Genomic DNA, 25,826 nt, shown 5'->3' with positions numbered 1-25,826 from the left:
GCTGGATCCCAGAATATCCAGCTGTGTAATCCAATAACAGGGAGAGAAAATGTTGCATCCGTGATCTTGTTAAGGCCAAAAAAAAAAGTTTTTTGTGTTTAAAACGGGCTTACGCCAGTCATATCACCATCATTTTCGCTTCATCACATAACATATATAGTATATATATTGGATAGTTTTGGAAAAGTTCGCCAGCCTGAAAGAGGGCGCCATAAAAAGAAGGAGAGTTTTCGCGGAAAAAACCTCTCGGATTAAAAAGAGGATTTTTTCGCTCTCTTCTGTCTTGGGTCGACCATGTGAATACGGGCATTTTATTTCTAGCCTCTCCTAAATTTAAAAATAAATATTTCATATCTCAACTGAGTGTGGATTGTGAGCAGAGTCCTTGTATTATCATTTTTATTGTTTTATTGTATTATTAATGTATATATGTTTTGTATTATTTTTTTTAAATTAGACTTTTTTTCTGAGGAGAACCACATAGTTCCTTAATTAATTTGTTGAATTCATACTGTTTAGAACCAATGCTTTCTTTACATATATTCATAATCACATTTAAAAACTATAAGAACACACTTTGGAAACTATTTTATGTTAAGAAATAGAACCGACTGCGAGACCTTTGTTATGCTTTTTACCAACAAATTTTAGGTCTAATCCAACAACCATTATCTCGCCAAACATTTCGAAATCGTACAAAAAATATAACTACATTTATGCCATTAACAATTCTACAGACAGTGCTACTCAAAAGTTGGAACTGGTTTGTGACTGTCAATTATTATCATTAGTGACGCGGACCCGCACACGAAGCTACTAAAAAAACGATCGAAATCACGAGTTTCTTGAGAGAAATCATGAGAGGAACATCCTCCTTCTCTTTGTTCGTTGACAATGATGATTCCAGTATGAAGCTGTCATAACTGTACTATTTGTCCTACAGAAGAAAATATACAAATTTCATGCGATTTTTCCAATTCATTTTCAATATCGTCTTTTTTGGAGTGTAAAGTTTTATAAAACAGAATGTTTTTAAACTTCTTTCATAAGTAATATGTTCGCTTGTTGATAGGTCACTTCGAAAATCATCCGAAACTGAGGAACTTCACTTACTAGTGATTCGGCAGCCGAGCTGCCTGGAATTGATTAGTAACGCGTCATAAACCAGTAGCGCCGTTTGCGATGTTCAATACGTATCACTTTCTTTTGAGTAGCTCCATGTATAGAAGGCCTAACTTGGTGCACCGAGAGGGTTCCTTAAAATAAAACTACCCAGATGTGTGTAAATAACGTGGAAAGGGCCGGCAAACAGCTAAGTCATGGGCGTGTTTTTACTTCCTTTTATAATCTTTTACAGCTTCTGCTTTTATATGTTTATTCAATCGATATCCTTCCTAAAGTGGTAACTTCTTGTTTTTACCTCAAGTTGTGAACTACTAAATGAAAAGAAAATATAAATACATGTATCGGTAGCACTTGCATATCAACTACGTCACAGCCGTCAGTGCAGCTTCTGTGCTTCGGTAGATAGGCCAGAAGGTCAGAAGACCGTTTATTGGAGTGAACTATGAAGAAGAGTAGAAAGTTGACAGTCGACACTAGAGATTTAACTGGCGACCAGTCTAACTGCGCTCTATTTTAAACTGTAGTAAACAAATTTAAAGATTCACCTATTGTCATTTATTCCAATCGAACATACACCAAAACAGCGCGGGAAGACAGCTCTGAGTACTCGATATTTCTCGGGGGTAGAAAATGCTAGTAAATTTTACTCTCTAGAAATTTCATCCAATCATCCCAGAGTGTTCGATACAATTCAGCTACAATCTTTCCAGATGGTATGGTATGGTATGGTGAAAAATGATGCTAGGAAGCGGGGTTTGCACTCCCCAGGCACTGCAACCTTCTGGATTATTGTCCCTTCCTAGTTCCTTAGTTCAGTGCGATAGACTCAATCCTTCTCCTTAGAAGTATCAGGTCATTGACTGTCGCTGCTGCAATTTGATTCCCTAAGTTTTCTCCGTACGTTCGGTTAAATCTCCATTGAGCTGTTGCTTCGCATTCGAAGAGGATATGAGTGGCTGTTTCTTCCTCTTCATTACATAATCTGCAAGTGGCATCATCGTTGTATATACACATGTTGTGTAGATGTTTTCTGAGATGCCAGTGACCGATTAGTGGTCCAACCGCTACTCTGAGTTTGGCGCTCTCCAATTGCAGTAGTGCTTTTGCCAGTCTCGGAGAGGGTTGTTTCATCATGTCTAGCACCGCTAGAGTTTATCTACTTCTACTTTTGTTTTGTTTGGATCTATTGTGCGATGGAGGATTCTATATTTGTATTTGTTATCCCAAGAATAGGTTTGCGGCCTATGTATGGTCTTGCAGATCCTCCTCTGGCCAGACTATCTGCTTTCTCGTTACCCAAAATTCCCCTGTGCCCTAGCACCCAAGATATCATCAAGTTGTTGTGTGTCCTTAGGTTTTGGAGATTTTGGATGCATTCACTGATTAATTTTGATGTGATTCTTTTACTGCTAATTCTTTAATGGCTGCTTGGCTATATGATCTCATGAGTATTTTTTCCCAGTGTAACCTCTTTTAAGATTTTCCAAGGCACAAGGATTGATGACATGTATTTCTGCTTGAAAGACCGAAGTTTACTTCCTTAATGAGTTTGATTGCTCATGTTTTGGGCGTGTACAGAAAGCGCCTGATCCGGTTCCTTCGTTTGTTTTGAGGCCATCTGTATACCATATCATTGTATCTGATGCTCTGCTGTGTTCTTCCTCTCCTTTGATGTCCGTTGAGACTTTATGGGAAGTTGTGAAGAATGTTTCCGGGATCATATAATCAGTTCCTCATTACTATTAATAGGTGTCTGATTTTGTTGATTATGGTTGTAAGCCCCAAAAGTTTAGTTCCTTTCCAATTTGATTGTTTCTGGAGCCTAAGTGAGCTTTTCCTAGCCTTTCCTTGTATGAATATTTCCAATGGAGGTAGGATTAGCAAAGTTTCTAATGCATTTGTAAGGGTTGGTCTCATTGCCCCTGTGATACATAGCTTTGCTAGTCTTTGTATGCTACCTAATGTTTGGGTAGCTACGTTTTGTTGAGCTTTGTTCCACCAGATTAGTGATCCATAAGTTATTCTGGGTCTTATTATCTTTCCAAATTAATCTAGGTTTTTTCCTTAATAGTAGACATCAAAGAATGTACAAAACAAATAAATACCTCGATTTATTATTCCAGTAGCTTTCGGTCGATGTGGCGTGATGATGTGGTCTGGAATATAATTAATCAGCCTCATTATTTCTAAAGAAACTTTACTTGATCATATAGTCTGAAGATGTCATCCGGGAATATATTCCATCAACTAAGGATTTTTCGATTTTTTGACGACAACGCATGGCCACTTAAACAGAGAATCGTGTTGGATACCAAGACTGATATGGACATCTCTTCTTGCCGCCATTTTCTTCAGAAATTAATCTAATTTGCCATAAGAGGTGGAATTAAAAATTCCCACTGTCAGTAAACCATGAGATGTAAAGGAGGAACTTGTGACAACATGATTAATAACATACCGGAAAGGGAGGTAATTGCTAATAGATAACTTTTCATCAGATATTGAAAAATAAGCAATACATAATACTATGAGAAAACTTGAACTTTTCATTACAATGGTTAGGAATGAAGTAAAGTGGTAAGATTTCTTTTTTAAGCTCTATGGGTGAAACTGTAGTTTGGGCTTTTACGATCATCCTGGTCTTCTTATCGTCGCTTCTTTGGTGGAAAACTGAAAGTTATTAAATCTGCCTTATCTAGCTGCAATAAAAACGAATTAGAAATAAGAACAACCATTTTTAATATTTATTGTTATTTTTATACATACACTCATATTGGAATGCTACACTTTACTTTACCATGTAAAATTGATCAAAATAGTACAAGAAAGTGTTTTTAATGTTATTTGTTTGAAAGGAACGAATCAATAAAACATCGCATAGATAAGAAGAAAAGCGAAGCCGTGGGAAAACTTCATTATAAAGGCAACGAGAACCCGCTTGGCCAACGTTTGTAATTATATTTCATTCCTTTTGTCTGCAAAAAACGGCAAAGTCGAGTTCGTACTCCCTTTAATTAACTTTATGATACGCTAGAGCCTTCGTATAAATTAATTTGTGAAATAAGAGTTCGGATTCAGAATCTGGGCCCGGCTATATATTTTAGAACAAGAAAATAAGACAACCCTTCAAAAGTTTTCGTTATTTTCAATGACATCCGTTAAACAATTGAAAGTATCTGACAATACTTGTATTTTGCAGTTTCACTGTACTAATTTATTCACTCTCATGCTTTTTCGCTTGTTTCCCCTTAATCTTATTTTCTCAAATTCGTGTGTTCAATTACAGTATAACATTATGTTGTTGATGTGATTTTATATGAAGAAGCACAAACATTTTACTTAATTAATTAAGGTTTTAGTTGAGATAAAAAGTCAGTGTCACGAACGGGATTCGAACCCCGACCTTCAGCTAGATACGCCGCTGATCTACCACTTGAGCTAACATGACCTCGATCCACTCGGACACTAACTACCCAACTCAACCCCACCTCTCGAATTTTCCCTCCTTTTTGCCATTTTTCAAATGTCGTGTAATCTATTTGATTCTCTGCGACAAATTAGATTGCCACGGAGAGCTTTATTGAAGGCATACTTCATCTTAACTTTTTAAATTCACAATTTTTCTATTAATTGGTCAACCACGAAAAGTATTAAAACTTTTTATTTTCTTGTTTTTCAAAATCTCTTAATTAAATTTTCCTTCGGTAAAAACAAAAAAAATTAACATAATTTATAATAAAAATAAAATAAAAATGCTAGGGAATGTAATTCAAAATTGGCAATATCACAATTCATTGTTGAGCAGTTTATATAAAACAGGGCAGCTTTATTGTTTATAATACTGATCAATATTAGGTTTTGTCTTCAGTTTTAATTAGAAGTGAATATATTTATTAGTGTGAATACTCCTGATATTGAGACCACCCTATTTACCTTAAATGAGATTAGTTAGATAAGGGTGGTGTGTTTAAAAGATGATGGGGGAATAACGAGTACTTCACCACCCTAATTACGAAAATAGTATGAGTGTGTGTACACATTTAATAACTGCATGCTTTGGAGAACGTCAAATGATCTAGCTCTTGACAGCCCTAAAGACTACCTTCTATTTCGGGATGGTTTCGTGGTTCACATGACCACATAAATTCTTTTCAATTAATTATGCTTTTGATTGGGATAAAAAAGTCAGTGTCACAAGCGGGATTGGAACCCACGATATTGGGCTTGATACGCCGCGGCTCTACCACTTGAGCTATCGCGACTTCGACCCACTCTGGCACTAACTTCCTATCTCAACCCCACTTTTTTTTTAATTTTTCCCTTCTTTTTGCCATTTTTCAAATGTCGTGTAATCTATTTGATTCTCGGTGACAAAAGAAATGGCCACGGAAAGCTTTAGTGAAGATATACTTCATTTTACCTTATTAAATTCACTAGTTTTCGTGTTCCGCTTGACCAATTAATATCTTTCATTAATTTTAAAATTGGCGAAAAGGAGGGAAAATTAAAAAAAAGTGGGGTTGAGATAAAGATAAGTTAGTGTCCGAGCGGATCGAAGTCACGGCAGCTCAATTGGTAGAGCAGCGACATACGTTGCCGAAGATCATGGGTTCGAATCCCGCTCGTGACTTTTTTTATCTCAAGTAAAAACTTTAATTAATAGAAACATATTAAATGGTCAAGCGGACCATGAAAACTAGCGAATTTTTTAACTATCTTCAGCCGACTTAGCACTAAATGTTAGTCGTCGCTTATCGATCGATCGGCGGTAGATTATATTACATTATTCAAGAAATTTCCACGATTGCATTAAAAATCTTGTAAGACGTTTTAAGGCGTTTTTATCAAAAGCCCCATTGCGAAATTGCATGAATTCAAATGTGGAATACCGTTTGTACTTGCTGTTTTACTAAAAAGTTGTGTATTCGTTTGTTGTTTATTTTGTTTGAAAATTTGTGCTCTATTTTCATTTTAATTTGAAAGTTCTGTCACAGTTTTTTGGTGTAACATGTCAATTTTACTGATAATATCATAGAACAAAATGCGTAAGGGCTGTACTAACAAAGCCAATGATGATTTCTGATCGTGTGAACAAAAATATTTCTGATTTCAGATGGAACTGAAGGGACGATGATTCTTGGACAGAAAGAACGTTTCATCAAAGTTGGAAGCACACTAACGCTAACCTGCCATTCGAGATCAGTCGAGTTCTACCACATGAAAGGGCAACGTCCGACCAGGCTTGTCGACTGGCTACAAGATGACAAAATCATAATTTTTGACGTAATTGTTTCCTTTTAATTTATTCCTTTAAAAAGTCTGCATCTAAATAATATTTTCTAGAAGTAGTAGATCGTACATAAATAATAAAATTTAAATAAAAAGGATAAGGTCCCGAGAACAACCCATTTGATCTATTCCAATTTTTCCTGGAGACAAGGTTCAAAATATTGTAACTTTGTAATAGATATTCGTTGATTTCTTTCATAAAAAGCATCGCAGTATGAAGGTGACAAACATCCAGGATCTACAATTATATTCAACTTCGATCGTTGTTTTATAATGCAATTTTTCACCCTGTTGACTTGTCACGTCAAATTTGAGCGCGCACGGTGGATAATTCGCGAGAATTGGCGTCGGCCACAAATCCAGCTTTCATTTTTTCCACTTGTCAGTTTTATCCCATTCACTCCCTTTTCAATTCGCGTGCAGAAAAAAATAAAAAATATCTCGTTCATTTTGTGCACGTCGAAAACGGCAAAGGGCTAGTTCCTTTTTGACAAAGTGTACAGGAAAAAACGTTAATTTAAATTCTAACTATCTGTGTAAATATAGCACGTTTATTTTTATTCTATTTATGCAAATGATTTTATAATAAACAGTTTACACTTTTAAATCTTTGTGTTCTTAAGGCATAACTAGGATAGCTGTCTCCATATAGACATGAAATTGAAATTAAGTATCCTTCTATTACAATCCATATAGACATGAAATAAAAAACAAAATTTAAACAAAAATAATAATAAATAAATTAATTAATTAATAGTGGGATTTTTTCGGAGTCTTAAATTTTGTAATATTAGTCATCCTGGACTATCTATTTACATATTTCCATTTTCTTTGGAAGGTTTGTGCCCTTTACAATATAATCTCTTTTTAATCGAAATATTGAATTAAATGAATTGATTTATTTCAATTAATTAAGGTTTTTAGCTGAGGTAAAAAAGTAAGTGTCATGAGCAGGATTCGAACCGATTACCTTCGGCTATATACGACGCTGGTCTACCACTTGAGCTATCGTGACCTCGGACACTAACTTCCCATCACAACCCCACCTTTTGAATTTTTCCACCTTTTTGCCATTTGTGAAATGTCGTGTTATCTATTTGATTCTCGGCGACAAATGAAATGGCCACGGAAAGCTTTAGTGAAGATATATTTCATTTTAACATTAAATTCACTAGCTTTCGTGGTCCGCATGACCAATTAATATCTTTCAATTAATTAAGGTTTTAGTTGAAATAAAAAAGTCAGTGTCACGAGCGGGATTCCAACCCACGATCTCCCGAGTGGATCGAGGTCATGATAGCTCAACTGGTAGAGCAACGGCGTATCTAGCCGAAGATCGTGGGTGCGAATCCCGCTCGTGGCACTGACTTTTTTATCTCAACTAAAACCTTAATTAATTGAAAGATATTAATTGGTCAAGCTGACCACGAAAACTAGTGAATTATCGATTTATGTTTTGATGTGTTTGATCAATTTTCAATTGGTGTGGAATATTTTTTTCCAAGTATGTCCATTTTTCAGCATTTTGTCTGGCAATTTTCAACTTGCACAACATTTTTAAGCTTCAAAGTTGCATTTATATTTCATTCTTTCCATAGATCTGTTGAATTAATTGCATATTTTTATAAATGAATTTTTTCAACAAATGTTGCCACAAGTTAGTTGATGTTTTTGACCCAAGTGCCCAATAATTTTTCTTTGGTATAATTGTCATTATTAGATGGATAATTACTTTTATTTAAAACTTTAATACCTCTATAGACGGAAATAATTTTGGACTTTAACATTCTCACCTTTCGCAATTCGGATAAGCGCCGTTATGGTTCTTACAACTGGCTTTTTTTCTTGAAAATCTTTTCAAAGTCTCGATGCCTTCTGAGCCGCGTTTTCCTTTTAAATCCCTCAGGACATCCCGACACGACTCTCACAAAAGATTCCTCCACCCGCCGAGTCGGTACAGACGTCAAGGGCCCTAGTGTTTTGTTATTCAGTCTGTTGTCCCAGTCCGATAGGGTTTTCAATCTTGTTATAGAATGCACTGTTTAAATTGAATTGCATTGTGTTCTAAATAAGCAATTATCACATCTATCCTGATAAGAAAATACCAACGGTTTTGAATTTTAAAATTGTATTGATTACAATGATAACAAGAACACCGGATTTATGGCGATATCCTTAACAGTTTTGACATATTTATGAATATTGCCTATCCATTTCAGTGTGTTATTCTTAACTTTCCTTTTTGGAAAATTATTAGACATTAACTACTACATTATATTTAAAATCAGGACAGAAGATTAGAAAAGAAAGTACGATTTTACTAATGTGTGTGAAACGATTGAAAAGTACAGAAAATTATGGTACTTTTTCGAACTATCATTTCCAGATCGAAAAGTATTCTTAATGTAATAAAGTATAATGAAACAAAGTTAGAATGTTATTATGTTCGGATTAATTGTAAACAAAACTTACATGGAAAATCGTTTATTACAATCCCTAAATAATTAATTTATGAAAATGTGATAACTTGAGAAAATATTCTTTTTTTAATTAATTAATTCTACTTATTGCTATTGGTACACATAGTGTAAATAGTATAGTTACATACAACTTCACTAGTTTTCGTGGTCAGCTTGACCAATCAATATCTTTCAATTAATTAAGGTTTTTAGTTGAGATAAAAAAGTAATTGTCACGAGCGGGATTCGAACCCAAGATCTTCTACTCGATACCGCGCTGCTCTACCTCTTGAGCTATCGTGACCTCGATCCACTCGGACACTAACTTCCCATCTTAACCCCACCTTTTGAATTTTCCCTCCTTTTTGCCATTTTTCAAATGTCGTGTAATCTATTTGATGCTCTGCGACAAATGAAATGGCTACGGTGAGCTTTAGTGAAGGCATACTTCATTTTAACTTATTAAATTCACTAGTTTTCGTGATCCGCTTGACCTATTAATATCTTTCAATTAATTAAGGTTTTTATTTGAGACAGTAAAGTCAGTGTCCCGAGCGGGTTTAGAACCCACAATCTTCGGCGAAATACGCCGCTGCTCTACCACTTGAGCTATCGTGACCTCGATATATGTCATCTACAATACACTTATATATATATATATTGTTATACACAAGTCTAACAGATATATCAGACCAGGAGGCAGGAGGAAGAAACAACACAAACCAGTGCTGGAACTCTCTTTTATTTAATTGGGTGGGTTAAGATAGAAACTCACGAGGACATTGTTGTTTTAAACGGCATGGAGGATTGTAAGTGTGAGACGTTGAGAAAGAAGTTAGGGCTTGTGGTTTAGGTTGGGAGAATAGTTTAGATTGAAAATTGAGGTAGCTTGTTTGGAAGATCTTTCACGGTTAGTTTATTACGTATGCGTTGTATTGATTTTGGTCCCAATATTCCGTATCTTTCTTTAATTTCTTGTCGTTTTAATCTTGCATGTTGGTTCCATGTATGTCTGCTCTCTAAGTTAAACCCAAGGTAGCGGACGTGGTGCGATGGTGGTATTTCTTGTCGTTAATGTCCACTGGTGGGCAGTAACTAAATTAACTGAACTAAACTAGTTTTCAGAGTCGAATATAAAAATTCGTCTTTTAAGGAGGAGACGTTCAAAGATTTTGGATAAAATACGCAGGGGGGCTTTTTGGTAGAGGATGGAGCAAGGGGAGATTTGAGTGGTTTTGATATTGGCGTTAGTAAAGATAGTTTCCACTTGATGTGGAAATACGTTGTGGGAATGTAAGGAAGGTGTAATGTACACTATGGCTTTTTTGGGTAGATTTCCGAGGTTTTTAGGGCTAATAAAAACGTTGCCCGTGGATTTCCTTTCGGACAGACGGAGAATCTGATACATGACGTTTGCAGGGTGGAGGAGATTACGTCCTAAAGCGAAAGGGATAGGGTAGTCAAGGAATTAATTGATATGATCTAAGTATTGATTCTTTTCTTCATTTTACCTTGCCCAGCTACCGTTCGGGCATCTAATTGGAAAAGGCACTTTGTAGTGTTTGCTAATATTCCTAGTACATAGTTAAAGGTCTAAGCTGTGTGTTTGATAGTTCGAGTTTCAAAATGTAAGTGAGATAGTTAAATGCTGCTCTAACGATGGGGTAATCATGGCATTGCCATCGCAACCTTGCTTCTTGTTTGGAGGTTATAAGTGTATAAGTGTGTATATATTCGGGAAGGTGGAAATTCGGAGAGGACTTATGATGTCATGGAGGAGAGGATGATAGATGAGCGGCGTGGTGGATTTTACTTGTGAGGACTCTGACAGTTTTTTCGATTGGTTATCACCTTCAAGCAGAATGTTTAAGTTTAAGGTTTTTTAAGGATATGTTAAAACAGTTTCCAGTTTGCTGGGTTGGTTAATGAAGGTCTGGATTGTTTTTGAAGGGGAGTTGTGTCATGAGTGAGGAGCACAAGAGGGCGGTAGTTTAAAGATTGGATGGAGGGAAAGAAGGAACCAGTCATGCCACGAAAAAATACATCAAATCGGGAATGCGGTTTTGATCAGTGGGCGAGTAGATTGGTTGATCAAGAAATAAGAAAGTGTAATTAAGAGGGCGAGAACGTTGTTTAATAGTCTGCCAAGGGAATTTGTGGTTCTGCTGTCCTGTGCAGTATGTTTTGCGTTAAAGCCGCCCTCGGCGATAAATCGAAAACCTAGTTATCGGAAAATCGGATCAAATTGGGTATAATATATGGGGACTGAGGTAGTACAATGCACTGCTGCCAAATGATCGGAAACTGGGGAAGGGAAATAGCAATTGAGGTGGGTAGATAAGAGTCGGTGATTTTAGAGAGATGAAGGTGATTGGAAGTATTATTTTTGACTAGGATCGCCGTGGCGTCTTAGGCTCTTTGTCCTTTGTGCGATGTTTGGTAAGATGTGTATCCATTTATATGAAAGTATTGTTTGTGTTAGTAGTACTACGTCAATATCTCTAACGTTTATTAGTGTTCTAGTCCAGGTTTGCCTTGTACTAATCCGTTTGAATTTCAGAGCACTGTGAAGGAAGGTCCTCGGAGAGATCATCGGGAATATTTAGGAAATAATTCGGATAAAGAGTAGTAAGATGGAATATTAGTGGGGTAATTAAGAATTTAAGAAGTAATTGTGTTGGGTTGTGATATTTTAATGGAAGTTGTGGCGGGGTGGGGGTAGGAATTGTTGGTCTCCCAGATCCTGACACTTTGGCGTAGGTGAGGTTGGTTGAATGCCCAGTGTGGTTCTCTGCTGACTGGTGGTCGACGTGTTGAGGGATGTAGATGAGGTCTGGTGGAATCCGCAGGTGGTTTGGTTCGAAAAACTTTGTCATTTTCCTGAGTGCAGCTGGCGTTGAACTGAATGGTGGGGTAACGGAACTATCTTTGTTGGTCTGCTTATGCTTTTTGCAACTGCAATTTTTTTCTGAGTGGTACATTCTCGGTAGCTGGCGAGGTGTGTTCCGCCGCATAAAACGCAAATGGCGGGTAAGACCAGTGGTTCAACGCAGTCGGAAAATGAGTGAGGTCTACCACACTTTACACATTTAGGCAGGTTATAGCAGTATGGCCAAATTGTTGGCATTTCGTGCACTCCGGATGTTGTTTCTTTATCTGGGCTCTTATATAGTTATATTCGCGTAGATAATTTTGTAGTTTAAAAATACCAGGGTTCTTTTATTCTGTAGGTCGACGAAGAATAGAGGTAAGGATGTTATGTCAGGGTTAAGGAGGTCGGTGGCCTCAATTTTTTGGGCGCTCATCACTGTAAGGTAAAGGTCCCGTGTTCGAATTCAGCGACCCTGCATGCTGCTTACAAATGTTTTTTTTTTCAAAATCATTAGCATCCCTTCCATGTGATGGGATGCAGTACTTGGTGACACCCTTTTGAACCCTAATACCAGTCTAGATATTTCATTCTTTATTTCATCAGTTGGGCGTTGTGGGGAGTTTAATTGTTAACAATGAAAGTTGTATTCTGTTTTCGGAAGTGTCCATTTCGAGGGCTGTGTTTTAGCAAATCGGTCTGAAGTTTGAGAACAGTGCTGTGTTGTGGTAGAATTTTCGTTGGTGAGCGAATGATTCATCGCTGGTCGGTGTTTAACCCCGTAAGAATTGTATAAATTTCCTCACTAAATTATACCCACTTGCTGTTTTGTTGTTGTATCGTTGCTAAGATACCGACACTTAGTAACTTAGCCATGTACGCTATGTACACGAAGAAAAAAAATTTGGATCGTAACTAGGGAAAGTAGTAATAATTGTATGTCACTGAGTGACACTAATAAAAAAATAAAACTTGATAACTAGAAATGCTAGTAGAACACAGAGCACAGAAAAGAGATATGATATTCGTTGATAGACTTGCAAATAATCTATGTATGTTTGCAATCTTCGTAGAGGCCTGTCTAATGACCTCTACGAAGATTGGAACCCTAAATACAGAAAAGAGATGTTAAATGGACTGAGAAAGGATCAAATATTGTAGTCTACTAAATTCACTAGTTTCGTGATCCGCTTGACCAATTGATATCATACAATTAATTAAGGTTTTTAGTTGAGAAAAAAAGTCAATGGCACGAGCTGGATTAGAACCCACGATCTTCGGCTTGACACGCCGTCTACCATTTGAGCTATCGTGACCTCGATCCACTCGGACACCAACCTCCCCTCTCAACCACACCTTTTAAATTTTCCCTCTTTTTTGCCACTTTTTATCTCAACTAAAAATCTTAATTTATGATATTAATTGGCCAAGCGGACCACGAATCTTGTGAATTTAATAAGTTTAAAATGAAGTATCCTTCACTAAATCTCTTCGTGGCCATTTCATTTGTCGCCGAGAATCAAATTGATTACACGTCATTTGAAAAATGGCAAAAAGGAGGGAAAATTCAAAAGGTGTAGATTTAAACTCGTAGAAGAAGGAGAAATAGGTGGTTATAAGATTACCAATTCAAGATTTATATGATAAATTTACAAAATTTCAGATTTCTATTAAATTTTCTGATAAAAAACACACAATATAGTTCAGTACATATTCATCTATAAATGGAAGAAATTACTACCCACCTGCTGGAGCTAAGAAGGTATAAACCAAATAAGACCCATTTCATTTTAAACACAGGATGCTCCGAGCATCTTATACTTTTATATTATTTTCTTATATTCTTCTTATATTGTTGTTAGGTGCTAAAGCAATTACTAATGTAGGAAGTACTTACTAAAATTACAGCATTAAGTAGTTTAGCGTAAGTTACGGACAGTTGATAATAGGTTTCTCCTATTTAGAGAAAGTTCGGATAGTTAAACCAATCAAATAAATATTTTAACTTAAAAAAATTACTCACAAACTCTTCTTTTTTCAATCTTTCAACCAATTTGTGAAATAATAGAATAACCGTTTGACGAAAACAACTCAAATCTTGATGTGTTTTATAGGTTGTACCTTGCAGAAAATTTTGCTTTTAATTATATTCAGTCAATATATAAAAGCAATAAAAAATTATGGCTGGTTTTTATGTAACGGCAATTTGTTAGGTTGTATAAATTTTAATTTTGAAAACTAATAAATTCTCAATTGGTGTTTTATGATAGCTTTACACTCACTTGGAATCCTAATGAGACTAGTTAAGAGTTTATTTATAATGTGATAGTTACCGATCGTTTTGCTCTCCCTACCTGGTTGGTCTGTCAGTCGGGTTTAGGAGGTTTTATTTCAATAGAAGTATTTACGATCTTTGTGTTAACCTTTTAACTCTGTTAGGTTGTGTTAGATGGAGAAAAATGATGATGTAGACATGTAAGAACTGGCTAGATAACATTGCTCGATCTAACAGGGTAGGGCCAGATGTCGACTGCCTCGACTAAAAACATTAATTAATTGAATGATATTAATTGGTCAAGCTGACCACGAAAACTAGTGAATTTAAAAAGATCGAAACTTAGCACGATAAAGAAAATTCACTAATTTCGTGGTCCGCTTGACCAATTAATATATTACAAATAAATAAGGTTTTCGGTTGAGATAAAAAAGTCAATGGCACGAGCGGGATTCGAACCCACCATCTTCGGCTAGATACGCCGCTGGTCTACCACTTGAGATATCGTGACCTCCATCCACTCGGACACTAACCTCCCATCTCAACCCCACCATTTGAATTTTCCCTCCTTTTTGCCATTTTTCAAATGTCGTGTACTCTATTTGATTGTCGACGACAAATGAAATGTCCTCGGAGAGCTTTAGAGAAGTATACTTCATTTTAAATCATTAAATTCACTAATTTCGTGGTCCGCTTGAGCAATTAATATATTACAAATAATTAAGGTTTTTAGTTGAGATAAAAAGTCCGAGGTCACGATAGCTCAAGTGGTAGAGCAGAGACGTATCTAGCCGAAGATCGTGGGTTCGAATCCCGCACGTGCCATTGACTTTTTTATCTCAACTAAAAACCTTAATTATTGATAAAGAAAATGTTTTTCTGAAACCTATGTCACTCAATCGCATCCCACGATATCCGAAAAACCATTGACTAACGGTCACTAAACACCACACATTATAAAATAAAAACAACGGAAAATCAAACTAAGAAAACCCCCCACTAATTAAAAAACACGACCCGCAAGAATGGCACAATTCCGCAGAAAACGAACACTTTGACTGAGAAGAAATACTTTGATTAAATATTTAAAAAAATATTTTTCGGCATTGTATAAATTCAATTTTTTCCACAACGTACAGGTTTTTGTTAAATGTAAACAATATTTGTAAATCCCAGGCCCTGAAGGTGATCTCAATAAAGATGGAAACGTTTGCACGATAAAGAAAATCATTTTTGAAATCACACCAGACCGCATCTCACGATTTCTGAATAATCATCGACAAGGAAAAAAGATAAAACACCACAGGCTATTCGCAATTTACACAATTAATCTCTCTAATAAAACATTGTATATGATAAAATGAAAATGGACTGACGAACACGTAGAACCAAATCTGTCACAAATATAAACAAGGTAATCATATAAAATTAATTGAAACAACCTTTTAAGATGGGGAAATGTATCTATCGTATTATACCAGTTGGAACAGGCAGACGAGTAAGAATATTTTGAACACAATTATACCAAACTTTTGCCTTTATAAAGAAAAAGCTTTCAAACAGATTTCTGTTGTATCGGATTTGCTTTTTTCGGGTTTTAAAAGAAATAAGAAGTAATATTTATAAAAAGTAAGATTTTTCCTCATCGAGGACTTTTCATCAAATTTGCACTGGCATGAAAGGTGAAAAGCTGGAGAGCTGAATAATGGCAAAAGTATCAAGTTTGCGTTGCGATGCTAAAACTTTTAAATTAGAAAAAAAAGCACGGACCCTAGGGACTTGTTAGTGGCCTTCGACGGAATGGAATATCTTATTAATCCGACTGCGGTTATAAAATGGAAATTGAAACTGTGCGGTGTAAAAGGAAGTTGGTGAAGCCGGGGCGAAACTTGGCGAACATATTACATAACTTGTATTCTACAATTGGCAAAATGCTCAGTTGCTTTAGAAGACTGAGAAAAGCGCTGGGAGGAATGGCCGTGGGGGAGGGCAAATTTCTTCGGGACATTCTTTGCCGAGGACGTGACTTTCGTAAAAATTGACTTCGGCTCAAACTTTCTTCACAAATTCGGCGGAACCGCTATGTTTAATTCTGCAAATGATTCAGGTCTGGATAAAGCCACAAATTATATCCTTGTTAATTCTGGTAAACTTTTCATTTCATTACATAATTTACGATTTGAAACAAATAACACCAATGTGAACTTCGGACGACATGTCTTTACAGAAAACGTAAGACAGTTTGGATCTTATCTGGATATATTTGTAGCGTCGGTTAGTTTTCTGACTCGACTAGCTTAAGAATTCCACATATATCTAGATAGCGCATGATAGCTGGAGTTGAAATTAGTTCTGTTTAGATTTACTTCTGGCCAATTCAATTTACCGAGGATCAGCGAATATACAATTAGCAGATTTACAATTTTCACTAGCTAGAAATAGAGAAAGGAACGAAGTTATTATTATGTGAACATAAATGAAGGCCCACCCCGAACAACCTCTAGTCATTTAAAACTGTTTGTTTTTATTTATTATAATATCTTGATAAAAAGACTGTGCTTGAATTTGAGGAGTAAGATAATAGCTTTTATAGAAACAATATAAGTGGCGTGCTAAGCGTGACTATGAGCCACCCTTGACCAATCTCAAATAGCCCTCTTTAACTGCAACAAATGAACCAGATGGAGTCAAGTTGTTAAACTTCAATATTAAAACTAAATAATATCTTTTAATCAATTAAGGTTTTTAGTTGAGATAAAAAGTCATTGTCACGAGCGGGATTCGAACCCACGACCTTCGGCTGACTTCTATCTACTCGGACACTAACTTCCCATCTCAACCCCACCTTTTGAATTTTCCCTCCTTTTTGCCATTTTTCAAATGTGGTGTAATCTATTTGATTCTCGGCGACAAATAAAATGGCCACGGAGAGCTTTAGTGAAGGTGTACTTCATTTTAACTTATTCAATTCACTAGTTTTCGTGGTCCGGTTCTTCAATATCTTTGAATTAATTAAGGTTTTTAGTTGAGATAAAAAAGACAATTGAAAAATGGCAAAAAGGAGGGAAAATTCAAAAGGTGGAGTTGAGATGGGAAGTTAGTGTCCGAGTAGATCGAGGTCACGACAGCTCAAGTGGTAGAGCAGCGGCGTATCTAGCCGAAGATCGGGGTTCGAATCCCGCTCGTGACACTGACTTTTTTATCTTAACTAAAAACCTTAATTAACTGAAAAATATCCTATTAACGTTGGTACCCGAGTCTCGTTATTTTTGGGCTTTCACTAGTTTGCAATTGGTCAAGCGGACCACGAAAACTTGTGAATTGAATAAGTTAATATGAACGATATACATTTTTTCATATGACCGTTGCTATTGCGAATCCTCTTAATTTTTTTTTAAATTTAAAAAACAAATGAAAAAGATATAGTTTTGGAGTTCCAAACTGATATGACAGGTTTGCGATTAAATGTAAGATTATTTCTATATTGTCAGCAAAGGTAAGGTTGAATAGGTTCGAGTGTTAATGAATGTCTTCCATGTTCATGCTGAAAAGTTACCGACCTAGGATACTCCATGAGGAACTCCATAGAGAAAATAACGGATTAACGAGGTTTTGTACATAATACGTAAGAAATGATCATACATGCAGGATTTTGGGATGAGATAGTATGTACTACTTTATTGTACTAGTATGTGTATATATATATATATATATACTTACTATATAGTATGTAGTATGTGTACTAGTACGATGAACGCCTAGAAGACGTCTAGAAAGAAAGATTCCAGTGGCAAAGCTGCTTACAATCTAGTAACGTGGCTGTGGCAATCCTAAAAGTTGTAACGAGTTGAAGCTTGATTATTTATCAGGAATAATGTTGTTTGTGAATAGAGATTTCTTGCATGTGGATAGGTAGAAGACTTATCGGGCAGGACGCTGTCGATTTGTTTGTTAGGCTTGTGGATCATGCAGATGGGCGAAAATTTTTATAAACATATAGAAATGTGCGTATTACGAAGTCGGCGTATAAATGGTAGTCATCAATACTATTGTTGGATTTTTTGTTAATGTGCGACTTCATTTTATGTTTACAAGGAGCATATTTTAATTAATAAAAACAGTACTGCAGGATGTTTCTCGCATTCAGACCACTTATATGACAACGCTTTCGCTATTTTTCTTCCCATGGCTCCCGAATATGCGATTGCAGTTTTCAAAGATTTGTCATGTTTGAAAAATTACATAATATTTTTGTCTTCAGCAATCCAGAAGTGGCGTAAGTGTGGATACAGAGAAAGACGGCCGGGACTTGAGCAGCCAGTTGACTCTCGCTTCAGTAAACCTGTCAGACAGCGGAAAATACACTTGTAAACCTTACAACTCTGAAGCCTACTCCATCAAACTCGTTGTCGTAGAAGGTAACAAAATTTTAACTACGGTTAGTATTATGCTACGTGAGTGCAAAGTTACATGGAACTTTGAAACAATGGGCGTCTTTGGACTAAAACAAAACCGATACATTTATTAATTGACCGTCATGAAAATAATAAAAAAGGCCTCAAATTTATGAAAACTGAGTATTTTAGTTCGTCAATTTTGAATAACGAAAAAACGTATCAAATCAAAGAGATTAATTATTTTAAAGTCCTTAACCTTCGAATTACAATTGTTTGTGATCAAGGAACGGGTTATGATTGATGATGATTGATTGATGAAGATTTCAGGGATTATGTTGTACCGCGCCCTTTAGGAGCTACTGTAATCCCTGTTGACTTGTAGTACACCTGTCCAAGTATTAGATTACTTGACCCGGCTTCTACGGCTATATTTTGTTCACGTTTGGGATGTATGTTGGAAAATAATTTCTTCTGATGGAAATTCAGCACTAAATCTAGCAGCAAATATGATGGAATTTACTCTGCGTTTTTGCTCATTATTTCGTGTTGGTTAATGCGAATAATTACTAGATGCCTGGATAAAAATAATGTTCAAATTGATAGTCATTTCCTGAGTCTTCTTGACATTCTTTTCTGACCTGTAAAAATATGGATATCTAATTTTCAATGAGAGATTCCCATTGTTCTTTATTTCTTATATATGAAGTTGCTTGTTTCTCCTTTCCTTATAAAAAAAATTAATTTCCTGTCATATGAGTGTAAAATGGATTTTTTGTCGAAAGAACTGCTTTATTTTCTCCTGCATGACCTGAGACCCAATACAGAGCGAAGTAGTTAGGCAATTCAGATCATTTGAGCTGATGATGTTTATGCTTAGTGCTCTGAATATTGATCGACTACGTGAGCCTACCTACAAATCTTTATTTTTGTATTCAGAGTTCATATCGACTTCCAGTTCATTTAGAATCAAGTAAATATAAGTGTAGGAAAATTAGACTTGGTTGCATGTACCTCAATATCAAGTCGTTCGAAAAATTACATTTATAGCAAACTAGTTTGTGAACTGACTTATTTTAAATTAATTTAACTTCCAAAAGCTATGTTAGGACCCTGAATGGATACAATAGCTCTTAAAGTGCTAAGTACATTGCATCTAGGGTCCTCATTCTACGTTAAACTGAGCCCTGACAAACGTAATTATTTTGGTCAAATTTGTTTACCTATAGGAATTATGATTAAAGAAGGAATCCTAAAAATATCCGTTGAATAATTGAAATAATTATTCGGAAATCGTGAGATGCGGTCTGGTATGATGTAGGTTTCAGAAAAACATTTTCTTTATCGTGCCAACGTTTCGATCTTTATTGAGCCCTGAAGATGATCTCACTAAAGTTCGAAACGTTGGCACGATAAAGAAAATGTTTTTCTGAAACCTACACCACACCAGACCGCATCTCACGATTTTCCAATAATCATCGACTATCGGTCACTACACACCACACAAAATTGAAATAATATTAAAGTATAAAATTGTTGTCTTTGAGACGTTTTGGATTCTTCTAAATTACCGTTTCATTGGCAGTCTACAGCACTGCAGCGGCTAATCGAAATGTGAAATAAATTCCGCTCCTCTCACTTTACGAGCACTTAACCCGACGTTCGATACGGATTAAAGTCTACTTTTCTGAACCCTATTATTACGGGAAAAAGGAAAGACAAAAAGAATAAGAGTGATAAGACAAACAAATCAAAGATCGAATATAACAATACTTTTTTTGCCACCTCCTCACATATTTTCCACCTCGCGTTAACTATTTGATATTTGGCATTTTTATGCTTGGCATTCCTTCCATTTGATAAAAACCGTTGTACATGTTTTAAAATTATTAAATTTTCTAGTTTTGCCTTTCAAGTGCCAGGAAGTGTAGACAGCCTGACTACCGTTTAAAATTAATATATTCAATTTTTTAATTTGACATGTTAACACTATATACACCTATGATACTAGTTCACATTGAGCCATTTTTATTGTATTTTGCTTTTTGAAATCCCATCTGATCGGATAACTAATAAGAGTTCCATGTATACTTACATCCCAGAGGATATGGACGACTGAAAATTGTATTTCATTTTCTGGACTATAAAAAAATAAATAATATATAAGAATGTCTTTCATGAACTATGTGTGAACTTTATTTAACAATATACATATTAAATTTATAATAAGCTTAATAACGTTTTCCTTATTTAGATTGTATTATCAATACATCAAACATATTAAGATTTCGCTTCTTTTAAAAATTATTTTTGTGCCAATGGAGCTGGTAGGCTATTAAATATGTTCTTTACAATAAAATAAGATTTAATTGAAGATTAATCAATCCATCCATCTCCAATAATCCATAAAATTATGGATATTATTACGGCGGAACGCCGAAACGTAACATTCCTAGTTAATGTAAATCTTTACTATACCGATTAAATAAGCCAAAAAATATTATGAAACTGTTCAATGTGTTAAGAATGTAAAAAGATAATTTAATTTTTTTTAAATATGTATTATAATTTGTTATGTGTACATTTTTTTCGGGATAGGTGAAAGGACAGAAGCAATGCAAAGCGACCAGGCTGGAGATTCAACGGTCAACTCGCTCTCGCCCATTGCACTGTTTGTAGCACTGATTTTTACATTAGTGATCTAATTATTATAACAAGGTATTGTATAATTTATATTCCAAAGGATTGTTTTAATATCTAATCGATTTTTTTTTTATTTGTCTAGGTCTTTTGTCCTAGTGATGTGTATATAAGAAGAATTCAACCTTATGTTCTATTTGTATACTCAATATTTTGTATATATGTAAATAAAGGCTACAGATTTATTATTTTATTCACCTATTATTTCATGGAACCGCTTGAAAATACCTCCGCGGTAGTATGAACGTGATCAAGTTCTGCATTCAACGATAGCGAGGATAAAACACGACCAAAAGGTTTAATTGTTTTTGCTTAAATAATTAATCCGGTTTGTCTGCATCTAATCGTGTTTTTCAAGAAAAATCCTATTGCTGCAAGTGTTTTTTGAAAAATATTTAATATAGATTTTAAGGCTTGGAATAAAGGGATCTTAGAGAGAATTTGGTTATTTTCATATAGGTACTTTTTATTATTTTACTATTCAAAATATTTATTTGCCTGAATTATTTTTATATTTTTGAGGGACTTAAAAAAATAAAAATATTTTTTTCTAAGAATTATTTAATTCATGAATTTTTAGAACTCTCCAGTATTTAGGTAGATCAAAATAATTTTTATTCTCTCTGCTTTGTACATATTCTAACATCCTATTAACTTCACTAGTGTTCGTGATCCGCTTGACCAATTAATATCTTTCAATTAATTAAGATTTTTAGTTGAGATAAAAATGTCAGTGTCACGAACGGGATTCGAACCCCCGATCTTCGGCTAGATATGCCGCTGTTCTAGCACTTGAGCTATCGTGACCTCGATCCACTCGGACAATAACTTTCCATCTCAACCCCACCTTTTGAATTTTCCCTCCTTTTTGCCATTTTCCAAATGTCGTGTAATCTATTTGATTCTCGGCGACAAATGAAATGGCCACGGAAAGTTTTAGTGAAGGTATAGTTCATTTTAACTTATTAAATTCACAAGTTTTCGTGATCCGCTTGACCAATTAATATCTTTCAATTAATTAAGGTTTTTAGTTGAGATAAAAAAGACAATTGAAAAATCGCAAAAAGGAGGGAAAATTCAAAAGGTGGGGTTGAGATGGGAAGTTAGTGTCCGAGTGGATCGAATTCACGATAGCTCAAGTGGTAGAGCAGCGGCGTATCTAGCCGAAGATCGTGGGTTCGAATCCCGCTCGTGACACTGACTTTTTTATATCAACTAAAAACCTTAATTAATTGAAAGACATCCTATTAACGTTAATACTCGATTTTCGTTCTTTTTTGGGCTAAGGTTTTTGGACTTTTTCATTCACCCCAAGTTCAATTTTTTTAGAGATACAGAAGAGTGTACAAAAATCAGTCCATAAACCGAGAGGGAACAATAAACCCTAGAAATGGGAAATACTACCGTACTTTATTGCCTGAAACAGGAGGAAAATGAGTAAGCTGGCAATAATAATGAGTTGTTTAATGTGGAAACTATCGAACCGATTGTATTGAAAGGCACAGCAATTAAATTATTTCTCTATACTGAAAAATCACGTTTTAATAATAATAAAATTGCACGTTTCTACGAATGTTATTAACGGATATTGATAATAAATTTTTATAGCAATTAAGACCTGTAAATGTATAGTTTATGAGAAAAAAGGTGAAAATTAGACAATATTCAATAATCTTTTTTATTCAATAATTGTCACACATGCTCAAACATGCAAGTAAATTACAATTAATTAAGGTTTTTGTTGAGATAAAAAAGTCAATGGCACGAGCGGGATTCGAACCTACGATTTTCGGCTAGATACGCCGCTGCTCTACCACTTGAGCTATCGTGACCTCGATCCACTCGGACACTAACTTCCCATCTCAACCCTACCTTTTGAATTTTCCCTCCTTTTTGCAATTTTTATCTCAACGAAAAACCTTAATTAATTGTAATATATTAATTGATCAAGCGGACCACGAAATTAGTGAATTACATGTAAATAAAATTGTATGGAATGTTTTAACGAGTTGTTTAATTTTTGTAAACACATCTCACATGGCATTATTTTTTAGCTGTCGAACATTTTGTTTATGTCACCAAGTGTCTTCTTTGGCTGTTTTTCATAAAATACCAAATCATAAGACAAATAATAAATTTAATAATTTGTCTCTAATTTTCTCATATATGCAGTTCTATAATCTTATTTCTACCTTTTACAATCGAAACTATTCTGCCTCGGACATGACAGTTAATCGGCATAGCTGTGTACATAGATATTGACAGCTTTTCCTATCGCCTGGAGGTCTTTTCTATAATTAAAATTACCTTCAGATGACTTCCAAAACTGGACTTCGAACTTAGATAAGGATTACCGATATCGATGCCAACGGTGTATCGTTACAATACCCAATGAAAAATTATATTTATTTGTACAATTGAACAACAATGAAATACACACATAAATACAATTATTTACTATTCTGTGTGCAACTACAGTAATATTACACACAATGAAAAAAAGAAATACATAACGAAAAAACTAATCATACACTTATGTTATTCCTATGCATAAATAAAATATGATGGTAATATTAATCTTTGCTGTATCTACGTTTGAGATGAAATACAAATTTATGTAAATTTGTTAATATGCTAATATTGTTTTAAAATTTTTTGTTTCTGTTAACGTTTTTACTGCTTGTATAGAATTTTTTTTTATGGAATAATGTTATCCACTTTCATATTACATTTTATATATTACCTTGCTTTTTCCAAATTTATCATTTTTATCTTTTTTTAGATGTTCTTTTTCGTTTTTACTTTTGGAATTGTCATACTCATTTTACTCATTTTATTTTTTATATGATTATACAATTTAATTCCACTAGTTTTCGTGGTCCGCTTGACCAATTCATATATATCAATTTAATTGGTCAAGGGGGCCACGAAAACTAATGAATTTAATAAGCTAAAATGATGTATACCTTCACTAAAGCTCACCGTGGTCATTTCTTTTGTCGACGAAAATAAAATAGATTACACGACATTTGAAAAATTGCAAAAAGATGAGAAAATTCAAAAGGTGGGGTTGAGATGTGAAGTTAGTGTCCGAGTGGATCGAGGTCACGATAGCTCAAGTGGTAGAGCAGCGGCGTATCTAGCCGAAGATCGTTGGTTCTAATACCGCTCGTGACACTGACTTTTTATCTCAACTAAAAACCTTAATTAATTTAAATATAATTTGATGTTACTTCCAATTCTGTCAGATTTGAAATATTTTGTTATTATTTTGGTCATGGCTTGCACATAAAGTTCATATATCTAATTGTTGCCTTCCTTGCATTCACTTATTTCTGATGATTTTTTTTTTGATACATTTACTTTTTTTGTTATGATTGTATCTGTTATATATTGTTCTGCCTAGGTAGTTGTTTTAGATTAACATTATTTTTATATTTATTTTTCATATTTTAAGTTTATTTTTTTTATTTATTATTTTTTTTTTTTTTTTTTTTTTGGCGTTATGAACTATGCATATTAGCCATGTGACAAATTCGTATATGTGTGTTCAAATTTGGGGGGTTATTGGGAAAAAAGGGCCAGGGGCAACGGTGGGAATCGAACCCACGACCGCGGCGTGAGAGTCTCTCATGCTAACCACTCGGCTACCGCGGTCCCCAAGTTTATTTTTTTGAAATTTTTTATCACTAAAATAACACTTTATTCACATAGTTTTATAATATATTTTTGGAGTTGTTTGTCTGGATATGCTGATAGAAAATGTATTTCCCTGTCTGTTGTTTCATGTTTTTATACCAATGTATAGTCATATTACCAGTCGGTTTTTTAAATATTTTTATTTTTGGCGTAGAGAAAAGTGTACATATGTGGAATTTCCCTTAATAATATCGATCTTGCCAACCCTCAGCAACAATTACGAAGTGTTGGATAAAATATTGTATGTATGGTTTACTATGTTTCTTTACAAAACATAATTTTCCTACATTTTTATTCACACTCTAGATAAGTGGAAAATTTGAAAGATCTGAAATTGCATCCGTTGAATATAAACTGTATCGATATAACTATAAATATTGTTGTCACAAAGCAAAATGACCGAAAGGCTTTGGTTTTTGCCCAGATAATTACGGAAGATACTCTCCCTTCTCACGATATCCAAGAGCACTATATCACTTTCAACAGCTTATTGTACTTCCACCACGTTCTAGATTTATGCTCGCACGAACAATGCTCTATCTTTAAGTTGTCATCAACCATTATTTACAGTTAGAAAAAGTATGAAAAATCGAATAATAACAACTTAAACCATACAAAATGATTATTTTAACAATGAGATAGAAAAATGCTTTAAATTGACAGAGTATTGGCTAAAAGGGCGTCGCATTTTAAAAGACTTATAAAGTTATTCTGACAGGGACCCCATTTCATTTTCTTCTTTGGTGTCGAAGTTCGTCAGAACTGAACATTTATCACAAAACTCTTCAATAAACGATAAACCTAAGGAAAGAGAGAAAGAGAGGAGAGAGAGACCAATTGTGGGTGAAAACCAGATAGACAAAATTACTATTCTCAAAACTATATAACTTTTATAATTCTAAAAATAATGAAACATTCAATTCGTTCAAGTCAGATATTTTAGATGATGTGATAGGATGGACTTCCCTATTCCTAGCATCTCGGAGTACTAGTTCTTAAGTCAGTGAAGTTAGTTC

At 34.8% G+C, this 25,826-nt stretch overlaps 1 protein-coding gene across 2 annotated transcripts in view; it reads left to right on the top strand.

Annotated features, from left to right (window-relative positions):
* The window catches only part of LOC106668050 (fibroblast growth factor receptor 3-like), a 184,625-nt gene extending 163,321 nt beyond the window's left edge, over window positions 1-21,304 (top strand). For both annotated transcript variants that reach the window (XM_014396459.2, XM_014396458.2), the window contains 4 exons: window positions 6,239-6,408; window positions 18,279-18,435; window positions 21,010-21,129; window positions 21,197-21,304. In XM_014396459.2, coding sequence (XP_014251945.1) covers window positions 6,239-6,408; window positions 18,279-18,435; window positions 21,010-21,116 — 434 coding nt within the window. In that variant the 3' untranslated portion in view covers window positions 21,117-21,129; window positions 21,197-21,304. The remainder of the gene's footprint in view (window positions 1-6,238; window positions 6,409-18,278; window positions 18,436-21,009; window positions 21,130-21,196) is intronic.
* Window positions 21,305-25,826: the final 4,522 nt, after the last annotated feature.

This window comes from Cimex lectularius, unplaced genomic scaffold (genome assembly GCF_000648675.2).
Source record: "Cimex lectularius strain Harlan isolate CLEC.00 unplaced genomic scaffold, Clec_2.1 scaffold347, whole genome shotgun sequence".
Taxonomy (NCBI): Eukaryota; Metazoa; Arthropoda; class Insecta; order Hemiptera; family Cimicidae; genus Cimex; species Cimex lectularius.
Note: the sequence above shows the minus strand (reverse complement) of the source record. Positions and strands in the feature narration are given on the sequence as shown.